This window comes from Phalacrocorax carbo, chromosome 5 (assembly GCF_963921805.1).
Source record: "Phalacrocorax carbo chromosome 5, bPhaCar2.1, whole genome shotgun sequence".
Classification (NCBI taxonomy): Eukaryota; Metazoa; Chordata; class Aves; order Suliformes; family Phalacrocoracidae; genus Phalacrocorax; species Phalacrocorax carbo.
Genome location: NC_087517.1, coordinates 50,817,690 through 50,835,983, shown reverse-complemented (window position 1 = coordinate 50,835,983; position 18,294 = coordinate 50,817,690). Strand labels below are relative to the sequence as shown.

General features: G+C 41.0%; 1 protein-coding gene across 1 annotated transcript in view; it reads left to right on the top strand.

Moving 5' to 3' along the window:
• The first annotated feature begins 807 nt into the window (after window positions 1–807).
• The window catches only part of LOC104051187 (low-density lipoprotein receptor-related protein 5), a 167,138-nt gene continuing 149,651 nt past the window's right edge, over window positions 808–18,294 (top strand). Inside the window, exon 1 of the mRNA XM_064452384.1 lies at window positions 808–1,010. Within this exon, the coding sequence (XP_064308454.1) occupies window positions 917–1,010 (94 nt within the window). The 5' untranslated portion in view covers window positions 808–916. The remainder of the gene's footprint in view (window positions 1,011–18,294) is intronic.

Sequence of the window (18,294 nt, the reverse complement as noted above, 5' to 3'; positions counted from 1 at the left end):
AAATGGTTTAAGGGGATGCCAGGCAGACCCTTGTCATTTCCAGCTCTATACAAGGCCCTCTAGCAACTTTTTTTTCTGTTGTAGAATTTGTGTCAGCACAAGGGAAAATGGAGACTCAAATGGAAATTCTTGATTTTTGCTGTTTCTTTTTATCCCTGCGACGGAGGTGGGGGCAGTGTCTGGGATGGGGAAGCTGTGGGATGCTGTGGCATGAGCTGGGTGCTGCTCAGCTCTCTGCAGCCTGTCCCCAGCACTGCAAGGGCCTCAAGTCACAGGGCAGTTTCTGCCCCTTTCCTAGTGGTGTTTATATATTAGCAGGTGGCATGTTTAACGCGGGGTGGGGGAGAGGCATCGAAACATTGTTGAACACGCATTTCTTTGGAGAGTAATGTTTTGTAGAAGAGTGGCTTTATAAAACGTTTGTTTTTGTGGGAGGAGGAAGGCAAAAGCGAACCTCCATCTGGGAAGAAAACAACCACCCATTTTCCTGGAGGCAGAAAAAGGGGCGGGCATCCCCACGCTTAACTTCTAAATCCACCAAAGAAATGTTGCTTTTTGAAGCCATCTTCCCCGACATTCCTGGCTGCTTTTTGGTAGTAATTGCTCCAGAAGGAACGAGGGGAAAAAAAATAATAAAGAAGAAAACCTTGAAATCCCACCTCCCTCCTCCTCCCCGGCCAGGTGTACCCACGGGTGGGGTACGCTGCGGCGGGACGGAGCGCTCTCGGCTCCTCCCAGGGCTGCGGGTGGGAGCGGAGGATCCCAGCCCCCTCCCTGGCGGCGGCGTGAGGAGGAGGAGGGTCGGCCCCAGCGCCTCCCCCCTTCCCCGCCTCCCTCCTCGCCGAGCGCAGCGCCCCGAGCATGGAGCCTGCCTGAGACGCTCCCTGGGCTCCGGCAGCTGCTGCGGCGGCACAACATGGAGGCAGCGGCGGCCCCGCCGCTCCCGCTGCTGCTCCTGCTGCGGCTCCTGGCCGCCTCCGTGCTGCGCTGCGAGCCGGGCTCGGCCGGGGGTAAGCTCGCCGGGGCGTCGCGGGGCCCGGGTCGGCGGGAGGCGAGCGCCGCTGTCCCTTTTGTTGTCGGAACTGGGCAAACTTTTCCCCCGCGCTCCCGGCGGGAGAGGCTGCGGGGGCGGCGGGAGCGGGGCGGGAGCCTGCGGGCGGGGGGCGCCGGCCGCGCTCCTGCGGGGGGAAGGACGCGCACATGGACGGGACGGGACGGGGCGGGAGGAGGACGGGAGGCTGCGTGCCGCGTCCCCCCCCCCTCCAAACTATTCTTCCTCGCCCCTCTTTTCTGCAAGGCGGGGGGGGGACGGGGGACGCAGGAAGAGGAGGCCTCTCCTCCCCCTTCTCTCGGGACACGTCCCGCTGGAGGGGTGAAGCGGTTTCCCCACGGGGCTGACTCAGGTAAACACGTACAGTTGCAAAAAGAGAGACAAAAGTCGCCCCCCACCCGTCCCCCTCGTCCCCACTCCCGTCCTTCCGCGGTCCCGGGCAGGGATTTCTCTGGGGTTTGGAGAGGCGGGTGTCGGGTGTCGTTCATCAAACTCTTGGCAGGGCTGGGGAGGGGGTGGGGGGAAGGCGAGTGTGTGTCCCCCCGTGTGTTGTCCCGTCCTCCCCCCTGCTCCGTTTTAAGGCTGTGGGCGGGCGGCGGGGGCGGGGGGTGGCGCTGCGGCGGGAGGAACCGGCCGGCCCGGCTGGAGGCGGCGGCGGCGGGCGGGGGTCGGGGAGGGGGTGCCCGGCTCGGGTCCGGGTCCAGCCCCGCGGGCGCTGCCGGAGCTGCAGCCCGGCTGCCCGGCGTGCCAGCGGAGCGCTGGGCCCTCGCTAACCCCGCTCCCTCCCGGGCACCGAGCCTGCCCTTTGCTTTCCCTTTGCAATAGTTTTTTTTTTTTTTTTTTTTTTTTTTTAAAGTGAATGCGCTAATCCTTTAAAAGCACAATTAAGCAGAGGCCGTGCTCTGCCTGCAGCGCCCGTGAGGGCAGGGTTGGGTTCGATCCCCATCCCTTCTCCCTGCCCGAAGGGAGATGACCGAAGTTGGGGAGTTAGGGCTGCATGTGTAAGACTTCTGGTTTGGTGCTGCTGCATCTGGTCTGCCTGAATACATCACCCCGGTGCTTCAGCGAGCTGGGACCTAGTTGTTGCCATCTCCTAGGTAGTTTAGAAAACTTGGTAGTGTGGCCAAGGCTGTCAGAACATCACCTCAGGGTTTCTTTTATTAGGCCACCTACCTTTTCAAACCATCTGTAATTATTAGAACTGTCATTTAGAGCAAGAGAATTGACTGTTTTCTGCTGGCAACATCGTTCTATATTTTTAGTTGGAGCTCTACGTATGCTTGTATTATGTATTGCTTATTCTGACGGGTTTATCTGAAAAAGATGCCCATTGCATCTCACGATGCACCCTCTCCACAGGCATATTTTAAAAATGTTTCAGAAAACTTGAAGTGCGGCTTGTTCCTTTCTGAACACTTATGTTTGTGTAAAGACATTCACATTCCTAGTTGACTAAATGAAGCTATGTAGCTTTAGGGGGAAAAAATATCAACTTATAGGAGTCTTAAATGAAGAGAGAACAGGCTGATAGTGTTCTTTGAGGGTTTGCTTACATTTACTTAACAGATTCTAATAGAAAGACATATTTTAAAAAGGAATATCTTTGCATTTGGAACTCTTAGGAAAATAAGAGTTCACAATAAAACTAAGCAATAAGTTGCAACCTGGTGTTTGGTTTTCATTCACCTTGTTTTAGAGACAGTGATTCTTTAAATATAGTGTATGCTCTGTATGAATAGCCACCTTCCCTAACATGCACGGTAAAAACTCTTCTACAAATGTACTGTTTTAGTAATTAGCTAAGGAGCCTTGGTTATAAATCTTAATGACATTGTTTTTGTTCTGCCTACTTAGTAGGAAGGTATGTGATTCTTTGTTAGGTTGGTCTGCAGGGTACTTGTAAGGACAGCTCATCTGTCCTTTTAGGAGTGTGGATGTACTATGAGAGGCTCTCCATGTTTTTAGTTCCATTCCTGAGAACCCCCACTCAGTAAGCAGATGCTTGACTTTAAGGGACTTTACCTCTTAAAAGTATTTTGATGTGATTATCATACAAATATGCAAATATATCTCTGCAAGGTTGGGGTTTTGCTGGAACTTTAGCAGTATTAAAGCCTCTGGGAGGTGTGGCGTGTTATAATAGATCCTGAATACTTTGGCTGTGAAGTAATTTTGCTGTGGAGCTAAGTCCTTGCTCTGTATGTGGTGGTGTTTGGAGTGGTTTTATTTATGTGGCTTGAAATAATGATAAACCTCTTTCAGATATGGGTTATACTTGACTCTCCTTTCACTAAGATAAGACAGAATGATTGTTACATTTGGTGCTTCCTCGAAGGAAGTTATCTCCTGCCTGTACAAAGTATTCAGGAACAAGAGGGTTATGACAATGGCATGTTTTTGGCTGAAAATATTTTAAGTTCTGAAACTTTAATACTGCACAGCAGATGTTTTATGTGTGGGGCTCTTAAAACCTGGAAGTAGTTGAGATAATTTTTGTATAAGAATTATCTAAAGCAGGAATTATTTTTACTTAAACTCACAAAAGCTTGGTTAGCTGTTGCTTATCGTGCATTAGACCGTTTCCCAAAATTGTGGGACTGTATCTTAGTTTTAATTAATGGAACAACTATTTGCCTGTTATTAAGAAACATAAGATAAAGAGAGATGAACAGAGAAGTATGACGGGATGGTTACAAAAGTTTGAAACTAGGGATGCAGCATGAAATAAAAAATGCATTTGAGTACGACTCTAAAATGGCTTTTCATTCGTACTGTTTTTCCTGAGATAACCTAAAGCTAATGAAACATATCACTATGTTTAAATGTAGAATGTAGAAGGAAAGAACACTTGCTAATTTTATGACAGGGAAATGTGCAACGTAGGAGTCCTCAACTGCATTTCAGTGTAATTTCAGTCAGTCTGACATTGATTTAGGGGGCTGTTTTCCTAGTAACAACTGAGAGCATGATGTGAGGGTCTGTCACAAATTATGGTTCTATATCCTCTTGAATAGTGAGGACATACTGAAACTCTAGACTGACTCCAAAGTTTAAGTTGATGCTTTCAAAGCACTGAATCTTCTCTCTGCAGACAAAGGATAATGGCTTTAACTGTCTTTTAGGTATGGTGTGTGAATTCATTGGTTACTATTTAATTTTAAATTAAATTAATTTCATTTTAAATTAATTTTAACACATTCAGAGAGGCTTTAAAATTACTCATACTGTAGATGTGTCTGTATACATAAGTCAAATGACACACAAAGTCAATACTTTAGAAAGAGTGTGAATGTATTTCATCAATAGCCCGGTATGCATTCCACCATTGCCTCTTGCTATTTTTGAACCTTCTTTTTAATCTCATCTGCTTTAACTTTTATCTTAAGAATTTTTTTTACCTGTTTATAATGTAGTCATTAGGAAAATAGGCCATGGGTTTTTTTTCCAGCTGTAAATTTTCTCAGTTCTGCACGTTTCTTCAATAACACAAGCCAAGGTAACTTTTTAGCAAACACAGATTGTTTCTGGGACCTTGTTTTCCTTTATTGTTATGGTAAGGTCTAGCAGCATAGCAACAAATAAAGGTTACAAAAGCTTTACTAGAATGTAGACACTCGTGGCTTACAAAAAGTGTCTAATGTAACTTTGCTTCTAGTTAAAATTTAGCCAGCAGAGTTGAGTTAAAAGTAGTTGTCTCTGTTCTTGTCAAAGCAGTAATAAAAGAAATTTCACTATTTGTGATGCTCAGAAATAGCTTTAATGACAAGGATTAGTTTCATGTATTTAGTATTTTTTTGTGAACAAACGGCTCTGTATGAAAGCAACCTGCCGCCTCGAGGTCGAGAACAATAACTAGGTTTGAATTCCTTGTTAGAAAGAAGCTATTGTAGGTAGTTTTAGTGCTCTTCATTCTAAGAAATCCTCTTAATTTTTCCTTATGTCTTTAACCCAAGGGGTATTAAACATTCAAAATGTTTGGCTTTTGTATATTCAGAATTTCTCATGGGAGTTGTTGTGGCTGAAAAAAACAGTGCTGAGAACACTTGAAGGAAATAGTTATTATATTCTGCCCAGGACCTTCGTGAAGAAGTCAAATAGGTATCAACCTGAGCCTCACGGATGACAGTAGCGTAAGTATCCACCCAGTTTACGGCACAGGCCAGCAACGATGCAATTGTACTATGCACAATGGAGTTAGCGTTTTGTTTCGAGATTTTGAGGCATGTGGATTATTTTCCTTTTTCGCTATATTTCTTTCCAACAGGATGTATCCAACAACACTGCAGGTTCACTTAGGGCAGGAGCCAATAATTAGGGTTTTTAATTCTTAACTAAAAATTTAAAATTTGAATCTTAATTAATCTAAATTATTAGGGCTGGGGACACTGGCTGGCCAAAACCATGTGCTGTTTGGACGCTTGGGACTTTCTGAAGAAGTCAAAGATGTGCCATCTCCTGACAGCCCGCAGCTGGGGCTTTTGAGCTGGAAAAAAATATTTCTGGAGAGCCCTAACCCCATAAAGTTAGGCCGTGGAAAATCTGATGATACTGCTCAAAATATCCTTTGACTCTTCTTGAGAAGGATATTTTGAGTGATTAAACAGTTGCAGTGAGAGGAGGAGAGGAAATGGGAAGTATGTCCCACTAACTATTGTTCCGTACAGTTGTTAGGAGTTTATGGGCCCATGGTTATTTCTCAGAAGAATCAGAATGTGGAGCTCACCAGGATTTCATCCTTGTGCTTGCTCTTTACTAAAGAATGAAAATAACCATTAAGCCACAAAATCCTACTGAGAAGCTCCAAAGAGTGTTATGAATGGGTGATGGGTTGGTGAGGCGTTGTGGGTCCATGTAATGAACAGGATTTTTAAGTTAGCTGTTATTTTCTTTATTCTTGCATGATTCACGCTTTGCCTACCAGCAGATGTGTCATTTTGTGTTGACATTAAATCCATGGGTGACTTTTGCAAGGATGCCAGTAAATTGACACATGCTTGATTTAAAGTGGTTCATTTGCTCTGGATGATAAAAGGGTTAAAGCAACTGAAACCACTTTTAAACCAATAAAGACTTTATATGACTGTGTTGTATTAGCTTAGCTTAATGGGCACAGTCTGCCGGGAGAAGGAATTTCATGACTGTGAATCAGGTACAGCATTGTCTTCATTTTGCCGTACAAAGGTTTATTGCTATTGCAATAAACAGCGCTGACAGCAGATACAATAGTAAGTTCCTGGTGCAATTGTCAATGGTCTGAGAACCTCAAATGTTGGCATATATATTTTCAAATGTCCCTACCTAATAATATAATAGCTCTTGAATACTGTTTGGCACTTTGGCTTTCTGAAGTGCTGTACAAGTATTAGCTAATTCTTAATATTTTGCTAACATAGCATCTATTATTTACTTTTCATTCATAAGGAAATTGAACTTCCCCAGTTTAAGTTGACTTCCTTCAAACAGTAATAAAAGTCATCTTTGTGGCAGGCAGAAGTAAGGTTTTTGAACTCTGGTCTTCCTGTTGAGACTACAGAGGTAAAACAGGTAATTGTTAATAAAACTCTGAAGTGTGCTGTTCCTGAGCTATGTGAAAAGCGATGCAACTGGAGAAATGAAGTTGCAGGTGTGTTAGGTTATAACTCTCCCCTGTACTATGAAAAGCAGAAAGATGGAAATTTTATTTTCGATTCTTCCATCTCTATATTTTCAGGTTTTTTGTCATGGAACCTTGTTGTAGTGCACATGGTGCCCTGTGAAAGTGCAGTGCTCTTAATTTGGTGGTTCTGTCCTTCTCATAGGACCCCTGTTGACTTCAGTTTTGTCTGAGAGGGAGATGGAAGATTAAGTTACTTACCTTGACATCTGTCCATTTGGCTCAGGATTTGACAATGTTTTTGTGATGGTGATTCCAGAGGTTCTCTGTTGCCCTTTCTTTAGGTTGCTTTGAGTGTATATTAACTCACTATGTTGTTGTATTAAATGGGATTCATTAATACTTCATTTTGGAAGTGGCTCGTTACATATGATAGTAAAGGTGATAAAATAACCCTAGGGGACTCCTGATCCTCCTCCTGCAAGAATTAGACTAGAGGTAGGAGGTGGCAGTAAGTGAAGATAGAAGCTTGACTGCAGTGTTTTAGAGTCAAAAAAAGCCAGAGAGTGTGAGCAAGTGTTGTCTGCTCCGTGTTTCTAAACCTCTTGGTGGATGAGGAGGAGCTGTGGCTTGAGTGGACCGACCTGCTTAGTGAATTTCTTGGCTTTAGGGTTTGGGAATCAAATAGTATTACTATAATGTGATTTTGTAGATATTATTTTTTTATTTTCTGCTGTCAGTGCTGGTTTTAACTAAATCAAAAGGAAAAGGAGAAAACATGGTGAAAGTGTGCTGTGCTGCTATAACCTATGGGTTATTGATATGTCATCTGACAACTTTTCTGGAACGCTATACGTGCTTACGATTTAAGCCGTATACTCCAGGTTTTGAATCAGGCACAGATTATGCTGAACAGCAGTAATGCATTTAAATCCTTGTCAATAACTTCAACATACCTTCTGTGGAAATTTCAGTTTTACTTCGATTACAGATTCATGGTTGCTTTGTCCAATCCTTCCGCTTTTTTTTTTTTTCATTCATTTTGCATGAACACATTCTTTTCTGTTCTTCCAAATTAAAACTGTCCTATCTGGACTTCAGAAGGAAAAAGGAAAAAGTGCTTAGAAGGCCACAAATGTAATTAAATGTTGTGGGGGTGTGTTTGGGGGTTTGTTTATTTTTGTTTTGTTTTTGTAATGCAAACCTTCATAATACAGAGTATGGCTGTCAAGAAGGTGAAGTTTCTTTCTTTTATACCTTTATAAAGTGAGAGGGAGACAGACTCCTAAGCCTGCCTGGTGTACTTGTCATTATATGAATTGAAAAAACAACAACACAGAATGCCTAAGTGATAATATATCTTGTGGATCAGCTAAACCAAAATGCTTTTGTGTGACTTTTATTGCTTCAAATTAGCCAGTGCATAGGATGTCCTGACCTACAACTGCACTATGTTATGCCACACTTCTGCCATTCTCTTTTCTCTACATAATTCTTAAATTTAAGATTTGGGTTTGGCCTTGCTGTAAGAGATTGAATGCTTTTTCAGTGGGCTTACTGTGACAGTGGCGGCCAGAAGTACCCTGTTTTGATTTTGTACATGCTCCTGAAATAAAGAGCTGGGTTGTGTGTAGTGTAGGTAAGTGTTTTGCAGGTCTCCCACCATGACGCATCTCTGGGAGCTTTCTGGAGCTTGGCTTATGCCACCTGAAGCTTTATTTCTTTGTAGTGTGGATTTTTTTTCTCTTGTTTCTCAGGCTTCCTAAATAACATACTGTTTATGTCTCGCGCTTCAGGTAAGACTGAACGGTATTTTTTGTGACAATGAGCGATCGGTCTGCCAGCTACTTCGTCGTTATGAGGTTTTGCTCTTTCTTGCACCCTGCAAGGTGCTTGGGCACTTTGTCATGTCCTTTTCCATCAGCCTGTCATTTCTAGGATGGTATGTAAGCTGTGGCGTATTCCTGTGTAACCAGACTTTGTATGAAAAGGCTCTTGAGGGTTGGCATCTCAGTGTGTCAAATTTTAGAAAGTCTTCTAAGGTGATTTCTCTAGCTTTAGTTTTAGAAGTGGTGCATCCTAGGTGTTTGAGATGATGTGAAAGGCCTTGTATCTTTATTATTATTATTATTATTATTATTATTATTATTATTGGATTATTTCCAAAGAATTGGTAAGGGACAATTTCAACAAGTTTTTGTGCAGATATAAAAATACGTTTTTTTCAGCCAAAGAATGATTGCTTTAAAAGGACAATCACAAAGCTGTGGCATTTGGAGTTACCTAGGAGATGTTGCTGCTGTGTATTTGTCTTCAAATACTGTTTTTATGCAATCACTTAGACCAGTGTCTTGGTGATGCCATGAAAATATATTCTGAAATAGAAGTATATTTGTATTTGTTTTACATTTCATTATGGAGGGAGAGAAAAAGCAAGAGTTTGGCTCTTGGGTAACAAGCTGTCTGCTGATGACAGTGACTAATTCAAGGAGGAGAAAGAATGAAAGGTTATGAGATTTATTCTCTGATGTGTAACTATAGAGGATGTCTGTATAACATATTTAGTGTTCTTTCTTAGCGCTTGTAGCTTAGTACAAAAGCCAGCATGCTGTTTCTTGAACTTCTCAAAGCAGCAGAATTAAAAAACCAAAAACTTAACCCTTTGTTTTATAGGTGTCACCTTTGACCGCTGCATCATAAATTACCCAGTGTTAGATGTATATTGATCGCTACTTATATTGTGCATATAGTTTAAAGGAGCTTTGGAGGCTTTAATTTGTGTAACTAGTTATTTCAAATAAAGTGTGGCTCACTTATGAATTCTGTCCCATTTAAGGAAGGTCACTCATGGCCACCAAGTTTCCCATTTTCTCTGTCACACTTTGTTTTCATTTCAATCGTTGAAAATTTTCTGGTTCTCAAACAATTGAGAAGCTCTGAATAGTCGCCTGCCCTACAGGAATGAATTTTGAATTAAAATATAAGTAATATAAATAGTTTTTATCTTCAGATTTTTCTCCGATTGCTTCCTCTGCTTGAAAGTTGGCACCTTAAAGTATGATGTGTTTAAAATTTTTTTTTCCCCCCCTGAGGGGAAAAATGCTTTCGCCTCAGAAACCTGCATTGGTGACTTACCTGGATGTGTCTTTCACCCAAGATATAAAAGCAAATTAAACGGCTGTGTTAGTATTAATGTTCTTAAGTCAGAGCCAAGAGGATGAAAATGCACGTGGGTAGTATTTTCCACTTAGAAGGTGTGCCCAGCTGTGGATGATTTTAAAAAAAAAATAAATTTATACAGTATCTGCATCTTCAATAGCTGAGTAAAAGAAATCTGTAGTTATTGAGAATTTTTGTCTGTCTGGGTTTTAACAGCATGTTTTTTACTGTCTGGATAAAGTTGACTTGCCTACCCACATTCTAAAACTCAGGTTTGCAGGTGTTCAAGTGCTAGAAGGTGTCTACTCAGAAAGAATTACACATCTGGACTTATTTAGGCAAGCTGCATAGTGAGAGTTAGGTTGGGTGTGGCTAATTCAGGCAAAACTATAGTGAACCCTATAATAATTGAATTTGAATCGTTTGTAAGTCTTTCCCTTTTACCTGCCCCAAAACCATGTATGAATCTGGATTTTCATCTCGTCTAACCTTTCTTCAACACCCACCCCGAGCCACAAAACCCCACTACACTCCATGTCAGCTGTGACTTTGGAATCTGTGCATAGGTTTTCTACGATGCCATTAAAAAGGTGTGTTTTTCAATTGCAAAAGTCAGATATGGAGACTACTAGAAGGAACCATGTACCCTATAAAGAGTTGGGGAATAGTCCTGGAGACTTTTTTTAAACAGTAAATAAACTCTTGAGGGAGCTCAAAACTTTGTGTCTGCGAACATTGCACCTAATGTAGAACTAGGAGAAATGCATACACACTAGCAAAAATTTAAGCGAGTGTTGGATGATATTTGCAGTAAACAAACCATTATCTGCAGGTGTTCTGTAAGAGTTGAGTAACTGAAGGGAGCTCTGTAGCTTGTGTGCAGAACTAATCCATACCATTTGAACTTTGAATGGCATGCTTGACACTTAGTGTATTTACAGTCTGCTGCTAGATCTTATTTGCCTAATAAGCTTTGACAAACAAGTTCTACAGATGGTTAATTTCAGAGGAGTTGCTGTCTGTTCACAGCCGGTTTGTAGCCAAAAATGTGATATAGGTTGTGATTAATTTTCTCTCTGAAAAATTTTCATAGCTGTGGTCATTCCATTCATCATTACCATCACATCTGACTGCAACTGAGAAATGAAACGCTCAGCTAGGAAGATTTGAAATTTACATTTAAAGGGCAGAGAATTGGCCATGGAGTTATCCTGGCTACTTTTGAACTTCCATTCTTCTATCAAAGCAGCAGAAAACAACATGTTTGTTAGGATTAGGGGGTGGTAATCTTTCTGCTTGAAGGAATTCTGGACAGTTGTGAAAAAATCCCTGTGTTAGATGCCTGTTAATGCTGAGGTCGTTCTGCTGTTTGCAAATTTTAGTGTTTTTAAAACACCAAAATCATTTGTGGAAAGTGAAGCCATTTTGCATGAGCCAGAGAACTGCAAAATACCTGGGTTTTACTTAATGACTGGTAGTTACTTGGACTTCATGTGGGCTACCAGGCCACTCGGTTTCCCAGAGCAGGGACATATTTGCTCCTAGTTCGCAGAAGCGCTGACCTAGGCAGAAGTAATCTCTTACAAGGTCCCGGCTAGTTTATGCTGAAGTATGTGCATGTGGAGGGGTGTGAGATATTTGAAGGGGTGGTGGTGGGGTGCTATTCCACATATGTATATGTGTGAATGTGTATATAATATGTATGTATGTTCTTATGTGCTTGAACACTTGGTTAACCAGTTTCTCCTGCTGTTTTTTTCCTTTAATTCTAAAGGTTGTGTTATGGAATAGCCCTCTGTTTTGGGAAAAAACCTCTGCTTTTTATGTAGACTTTAAGCCCTGATGTTAGATCTCGATCCATAATTTGAAGGAGGAAAGTGTCACAGTTGCTAGGTATGGGGCTGGAATTCAGCACACCTAGATTTGGTTTTGGTGCTGTTACTGAAGCATGCCCTTAAGTCTGTGTACTCCAACTTTTCAGCTGAGAAAAGGTGACAGTGATACATAAATGGTCTCTCTGAATGCATCTTGGAGTGTTCTACACAAGAAGCACCTCAGAGTAATCTTTTTGCATACATATGCTTTTTAAATAACCTTCTAGTGATAAACCTGCTTTGTTTGACTCCATTGTATTACTGTCAATGACTGGTGTTTCATTAGAGAGAAACGAAGCCATAGACTAACAGAACGTTAGGTTAAGTATTCCTGAAAAGGTAGGGTGATGTGTATTTTATCAAAATTGTATGCCTCATCAATTTTGTGCACCTAAATCTTTGATCTTGCATAACCACTTTCCGTACCTTTTGCAATCTTTATTTTACAGTTTCTGCATGTTTTATCCTTCTCCTGTGTTGGTAGTATCTCTCCTCATCTTGAAAGCTCTTCTAAGCAGGGATCCTGTACATTGATCTTGTACATCTTTTACCTGCTTGCTTTGTGTTGTGGTGCCCCCTCTTCTCTCCCCTCTGCCCGAAGAACCAAGATTGCTAAAGGCTGGAATGTCTGTAGGTGGGTAATTAAAAACAGTGGTCAAGAGAGCTCTTGGAAACTTACTGGGTTACTTCTCTAAGTAGGATGATGAGGCAGCATCATTGAATGGAAGGGGGGAAAAACCTCCAAACCAAAAAACCAACAACGAACCACCCTCTTATTTCTGGCAGTTCGAGGAGGCTGCCTGCTGCCCACTAGGATGCAGCTCCACTAACATTGTCCATGACAGAATTTGTAACACCGGAGAAGTTGCAGGTTAGCCTGTGTTTGAGGATTGCTGCTTGGCATTCAGCCTAGTGCACAACGGAGAGAAGATGAGCGGGTAGAAATGTTTTATGCTTGTGACCTCTGTTCCATGTTATCTCTCAACTTGCATGATCCAAAGGTCCAAGGTCTTTGTTGTTATCTACAAAAGATTTAAGTGATCTGGGATTCATTTACCTTGGAGATTACCACCTTGACACATTCAGCCCTTCTCCATCCTGCTACAGTAATCACAGCTCATGGAAAATAACTCTGGTTGCTGATCCCCAGGGTGTGGAACTCGTGCTCTATCTCCAGATGCCAGATCTGGCGCTGGTCCGCAGAGGCAGAATTCAGCCAGCCCAAAGCTTATTGCGTGTGGGGAATGATGCAACTGACTTGTTTTCTCTGAACAATGGCTATGGGATCTTTGTAAGCATTGGCCTCTCGCCTGGGTATTCTGAGTTGGGGTTTTGTTTTTCTTTTTTTCTTTTTTTTCCTCCTGAGGAAGTCTGTGTGCATGAGGGAGGATGTGGAATACTGTAAGTTCTCAATACAGCTGACTCAGTCCTCCAAGTCATACTTGCTCCTTGACACTGGTGCTTTTACGTATGCAAAATGCACATGTAAAAGCTGCTGTGCCCATCCAGAATGCACTTGGTAGATATAGGTAAAGATTCTGCTGTGCTTTTTTTGTGCTTCTCCAATTCTTAGGATTCTGTGAAGTCAATGTGGCAGGACACAGAAGACATTTTTGTTTTTAAAGGAGGTGTACGGCAGTGCAAAGGAGATGTACTGTGGTGCCCAACTTAGAGGAATGCACTTGGAACCTGTTAGTACCACCTTCCTTATACAGATTATAAGGCTTTTGTAAGGTAACAAAACTTGCTTTGTTTGAGATAGGATATGAATTCAAAACATACAGCTATTCCACAGTTACTTCCCCAAGGGCGCTTATATTCTGGAGTGGTTTCCCCACGAAGATCTGTTCTGGCATACTTTATTATAGTCCTTTCTCAGTCTTAGCCTTGGAGGTCATTTTGTGCTGTAGGGATTGGGACTGTGTAACAGGCTTGTCTTACTGAATCTAAGTATCTGCTTGTCACATCTCGATATAAACTGATTGATTGTCATGGTTGTTTATAACGTGGCATCTGTCCATATGTTGCTTGTGACAGCCTGTTAGGACCTTCTTGCCCACAAATGCTGGTTTCTGAGGAAGAATGCCTTCTTTTAGGTAGTCCTTCTCTTAACATCTTGCCCAGAGCCTGTGACAACATTTCAGATAACATGGTAAGAATGTCTTCCAGACACGTTTTTGGCCCTTGATTGGCAATGAGCCAGAGATGGGTGGGAGGGCTTGTTTGAATGGACAGCAGGAAAAGTAACTCTTTGCTTGCTTGTCCACTGCAGGATAGGTATGATCAAACCAGCATACTAGTATGGGGTAAGAATTTGTTCTTTTACTTGGAAATTCTGCTATTCCTTTTTAGGTACTGCTAAATTCTCCAGCTGTTTAGTTCCATGGCCATTAATTGGGAGGAAGCTGCTTTATGCATTCTTTATGCTCATTTTGAGACTCTTAGCAGTGGTTCATTTTTTAATTTTCTTTTTATAAATAAAATCTTGGTCTGTGTTGGAACCTAAAATGACTTCAGGTCTTTCTTCGCTGCTGCATGACTGTCATTGCTGTTGCAAACCACTGCGTTGACAGGAACTCATCATTGGTTCAGTAAAGCTTCATGGCAATTGAGAGAGACTATGCACCAGTGATAATGAAAACCCTTTGTGTGGTTTCTGGAGGCTTGGGCATCAACAGGCACGTGGAGAGGTTGCAGGGATAAAAATATAACTTGTCAGCTGCTGTGCTCTGAGTTACAGCTGTGTGCAATGCTTTCTTCTGTATAGTTTGCAGCCACTTTATTGTGAGGCAGAAGCAATATACCAAGTTCTACACAAACCTCCCCGTTTTCTCCAGGAACTGGAGTTCTGATAACTTTTTTTTTTTTTTTTAAACTAAAGCGTTTATATGCAAGAATAGAGCAGTCAAGCACAGTGAGACATGGGTAAGCATTATTCATGTACACTTATGATTGCAAAAAGTAACTTCAGCACCAGTTTGTTATTATAAAGTCTGAACTAATGTTGGCTGTTTATAAAAAGGAATGGACTTTGCAGGGTTATTTTCCTATTTAAATATCAGCAGGGCACTGGGAACAGATTACTGTAAGTATTTGAGTAAGTTGTGTTCGCTTGGCAACATTTCTTTCAATGAAAGTTTAACTTTCTAAGCCATCCAAGTTCAATTTCAAAATCTTGGCCTTCATCAGGAAGGTGATTGGTGGAAAAAAAAACCAGTGGGGTTTTTTTTGCAGTTATTGATGTGTATGATGTCAGTTTTCAGATCACTGTTGTATATGTGGCCAGAAGTGAGTGTGTTTTATTATCTTTATTTAGAAGGACTTTGAAACATGGAATAGTAATTTATTCAAAGCCCAGTCATAGATATTGCGTATTAGGAATAAGAGGATAACTGTTTCTGGGATGATCCCAAAACATTAACAAATAGACCAGTCTACAGCAGATAGCATTCTGTGCCTGTCTTTCTCCCACATTTGGCTGAGCCTGTGCCAAATGCATGACCAGGCTCTTTTTGCTGGATACCACAGATCTTCCAACTTTAACTCCACCTGTTGCCCTGGCTTCAGTGATGCAGCCGCAAAGCAGTAATGATTTCAAAATGCTTTCCAGTGCCTGAAATGGCATGAAACTTTCTAGTTCTGACAACCATAAATTAATGTTAAAACCAAGAATTCCTGAAACTTGCCTATTAGCAACCTCAGAGCACATCTTTCTATATAGTTGTAAAATTGGCACTAACAAAAAAGACTTTATTTGAATAGTACACAAAAGTTTACATGCAAACCCCAAATAGCCCCAAATTTGGTTTATCTGCAGCTTACTGTTTAGATTTTAATAATTTTTTCCTTCCCTGGAGGCTGATTTGATACCTAAATTGAACTCTGCAAGTGTTTCTCTTGTTGCTTCCTAAATCCTGAAGAAGTTGTTTTTGTTTTTGTTTTCTTTTTATTTGGTTGTTTTTGGTTTGGTTTCATTTGGGTTTTTTTAAAACAATTTAAACACTATTTAGGCACAGGTTGCTGCAAATGAGGTTGCAACAGTGTGATGCCATTCAGTGGATTTACTAATTTTAAATGTTCTAGAGTCTGCTGGGAACTTTTTCATAACTAATGGTGTTGCTTTGAGCCTGAACGAAAAGGAATTTGTTTGCAACACCTGGTGTAGATTAGGAGGAGACTGTGTTTCAAAGGGAGTGTTTTGTCCAGTGGTTTTAGTTTAAGCAGCAGCCAGCTTCCACTCTACGCCCCATCCAGTGACAGCACAAAAATGTGTGGCCCTGTAGTAAACTAGATTAGAGGACTGGGCTGTAAGTAATGTCCTTAGTTACTGTTTGTTTTGTGGGATGTCTTTTCCTTGCTCAATTACTTCTTAAAATGATTTTATTTTTCCACTTCTTCCCTCTCTCTCATCAAATGTGTTATTAATGAATACCTGCATCAGTGAGGAGAAAGAGAGGCTGCTTTATGATATAGGGTAAAATATGGTTTAAATCAAATTTTCTCTAGTCTAATAAAACTGTGATACTGCAAGATCAAGGATTTGATGGGTTTAACCTATTCAATTTTGAAGGAAGGATAATGCCACATGTTTCCTCCATGCAATTCAGATGTTACACAGCCTATGATGTTTTGTTCTCTGTTGTCTTTTTTTAAAAAATTTGTTTTGTTTTTATAAAGAAAATCTAAACTCAGTGTATTATTTTTGCAAGTCCTTAATTGTGCTGCACCTCATTAGTGACAAGAATAGCATCTTGGAGAATCTTCTGAGCAACACAGAAGTGGAGCGTGTGTTCGCTCTTAGTGTGAGGCGATAGAGGGTTAATTGTATGGATTAACTGTTCTGCAGGAGTAGATGGATGTTTTTTGATGTGCTGTTTTCTTGGACAATTACTGCATGAGATGAAGTTTTTAATTTGAAAGCTTCAACTTAAGTAGCCTTTATAAATGTTTGGTGCCATTTGATGTCAAGTCTCGTTACCTTATTAAGAGTGTGTGTGTGTATATATATATGAAAGTGTATATGTATATATAAAAAAACATACTCTGTGTTGTAGGGTTTTATAAAGGAAACAATATAATGCTGTAATCAGTGGAGCACATTCTTGAGAGGTTTTAGATGTCCTAACTTCATCCAAGTAAAACATAAGAAAGTTGATGCTTTTCACATGTTGATAACAGAAGAAATAAAGTGCATCTTCCTGCTTCAGGGCTTCATGGTGCAATTATTGAGAAGTAGTGGTGGATGGATAATAATGACTTCTAGTTTTTGGCTCCTCAATGACTTTTATAAAGCGAGTTGGTGGTTTTCAGTTGCATCCCTGTTGAGTCGATAATGTGTATCGCACAGTGCTGCTCTACATTGCAAGTATTAATCACAGCAAAGGAGACAAACAAACCTGAATTGTCCTCAAAAGTGAGACACTTTCTATCAGCCAAGTGAGGTCTGTTGATGGCAAGGTTGACCCACATTGCACATGGTAATGAACAGAGGACGGACGTGAACAGGGAGTTCTGGATTTTAGGTCCCCTTTTTAAAGGAGGAAGAAATCTTCATTTTTATTTGCATCTTCTTTAGTTAATTTCAGCACAGGATGAGCTTGATAAGGGAGTTATCTGTTTCTACTTTGTACAACTTTTATTCTAATGTTACAGTGTTTTCTGTAAGTAGGAAGCGAAGGTTTCCCTAACTGAGCAAATATTTAGTTACAGAATGACCTACCTAAGCTTAGTATAGAAATGAAGGGCTTCTCTCAGCTGTGCTTCAAGTCAGTGCTTGTTTGGTGTGGGTTCTCTTTTTTGTTGGGGTTTTTTTTTTTGGTTGTTGGCTTTTTTGTTGTTTTTGACGAGAAAGCTGTTTTTCATAAAAAGCAAGTGCTTTTGTGGCCTACTTTATGTTTAGTTTTTAGAGAAGGCAGGTTTTTCATCTAGTTTCACAATATTCTGGTTGTTTAGCCTTCTCTTTCAGACAGTCCTTCAAAGGCTAGGTGGATGTAGGCACCATGTTCAGTTTTCTTGCAATTCACTAGTGAAATATAAGGTGTTTGTTTTTTAAAAAAATTATTCACATAATTTCATGAATGGGGGCATAATGTACTTTTAAAGCAAGACTTCCGTCTTTTGTATGTAGGAAAACAGCCCTTTGCATGTAAATGTGTGTGTTAAATTGGGTTCATAAGCTCCTGTTTTATTTTGAGAGGGTAGATGTCTGCTTCTGTATTTAGTTATTATTGTTCATACCTGGAAGGGAGTTACTTAAATGCACATGGTCATTTCTTGCATGTATTTCATGTTAATTAACAATCCACTGCAGGGCCTTGTTTATAAAAAGTTAAAATGCCGTTGTTAATTGCTGACAGTGTGCTAGTGTCTGGCATGTTGAATGTGCCATGCGTGTCACGTTTCTGGGTTGGAAATGTGATTTTAGGCTGCAGGTTGTAGCTCTTTGTATTAACGTTTATATTTTGTGGTGTTTTTAATAAGTACAAAATATACCTATGTATAATAGGGAAGGCAGAATCCAGGACATTTAAACTCCAAAACAGCCTGCAATTACTGGAAATAGAAGAGGTGTAAAAACCTGGTTGTAATAAGCTTCCTGTGCTTAAAAGGCATTCACC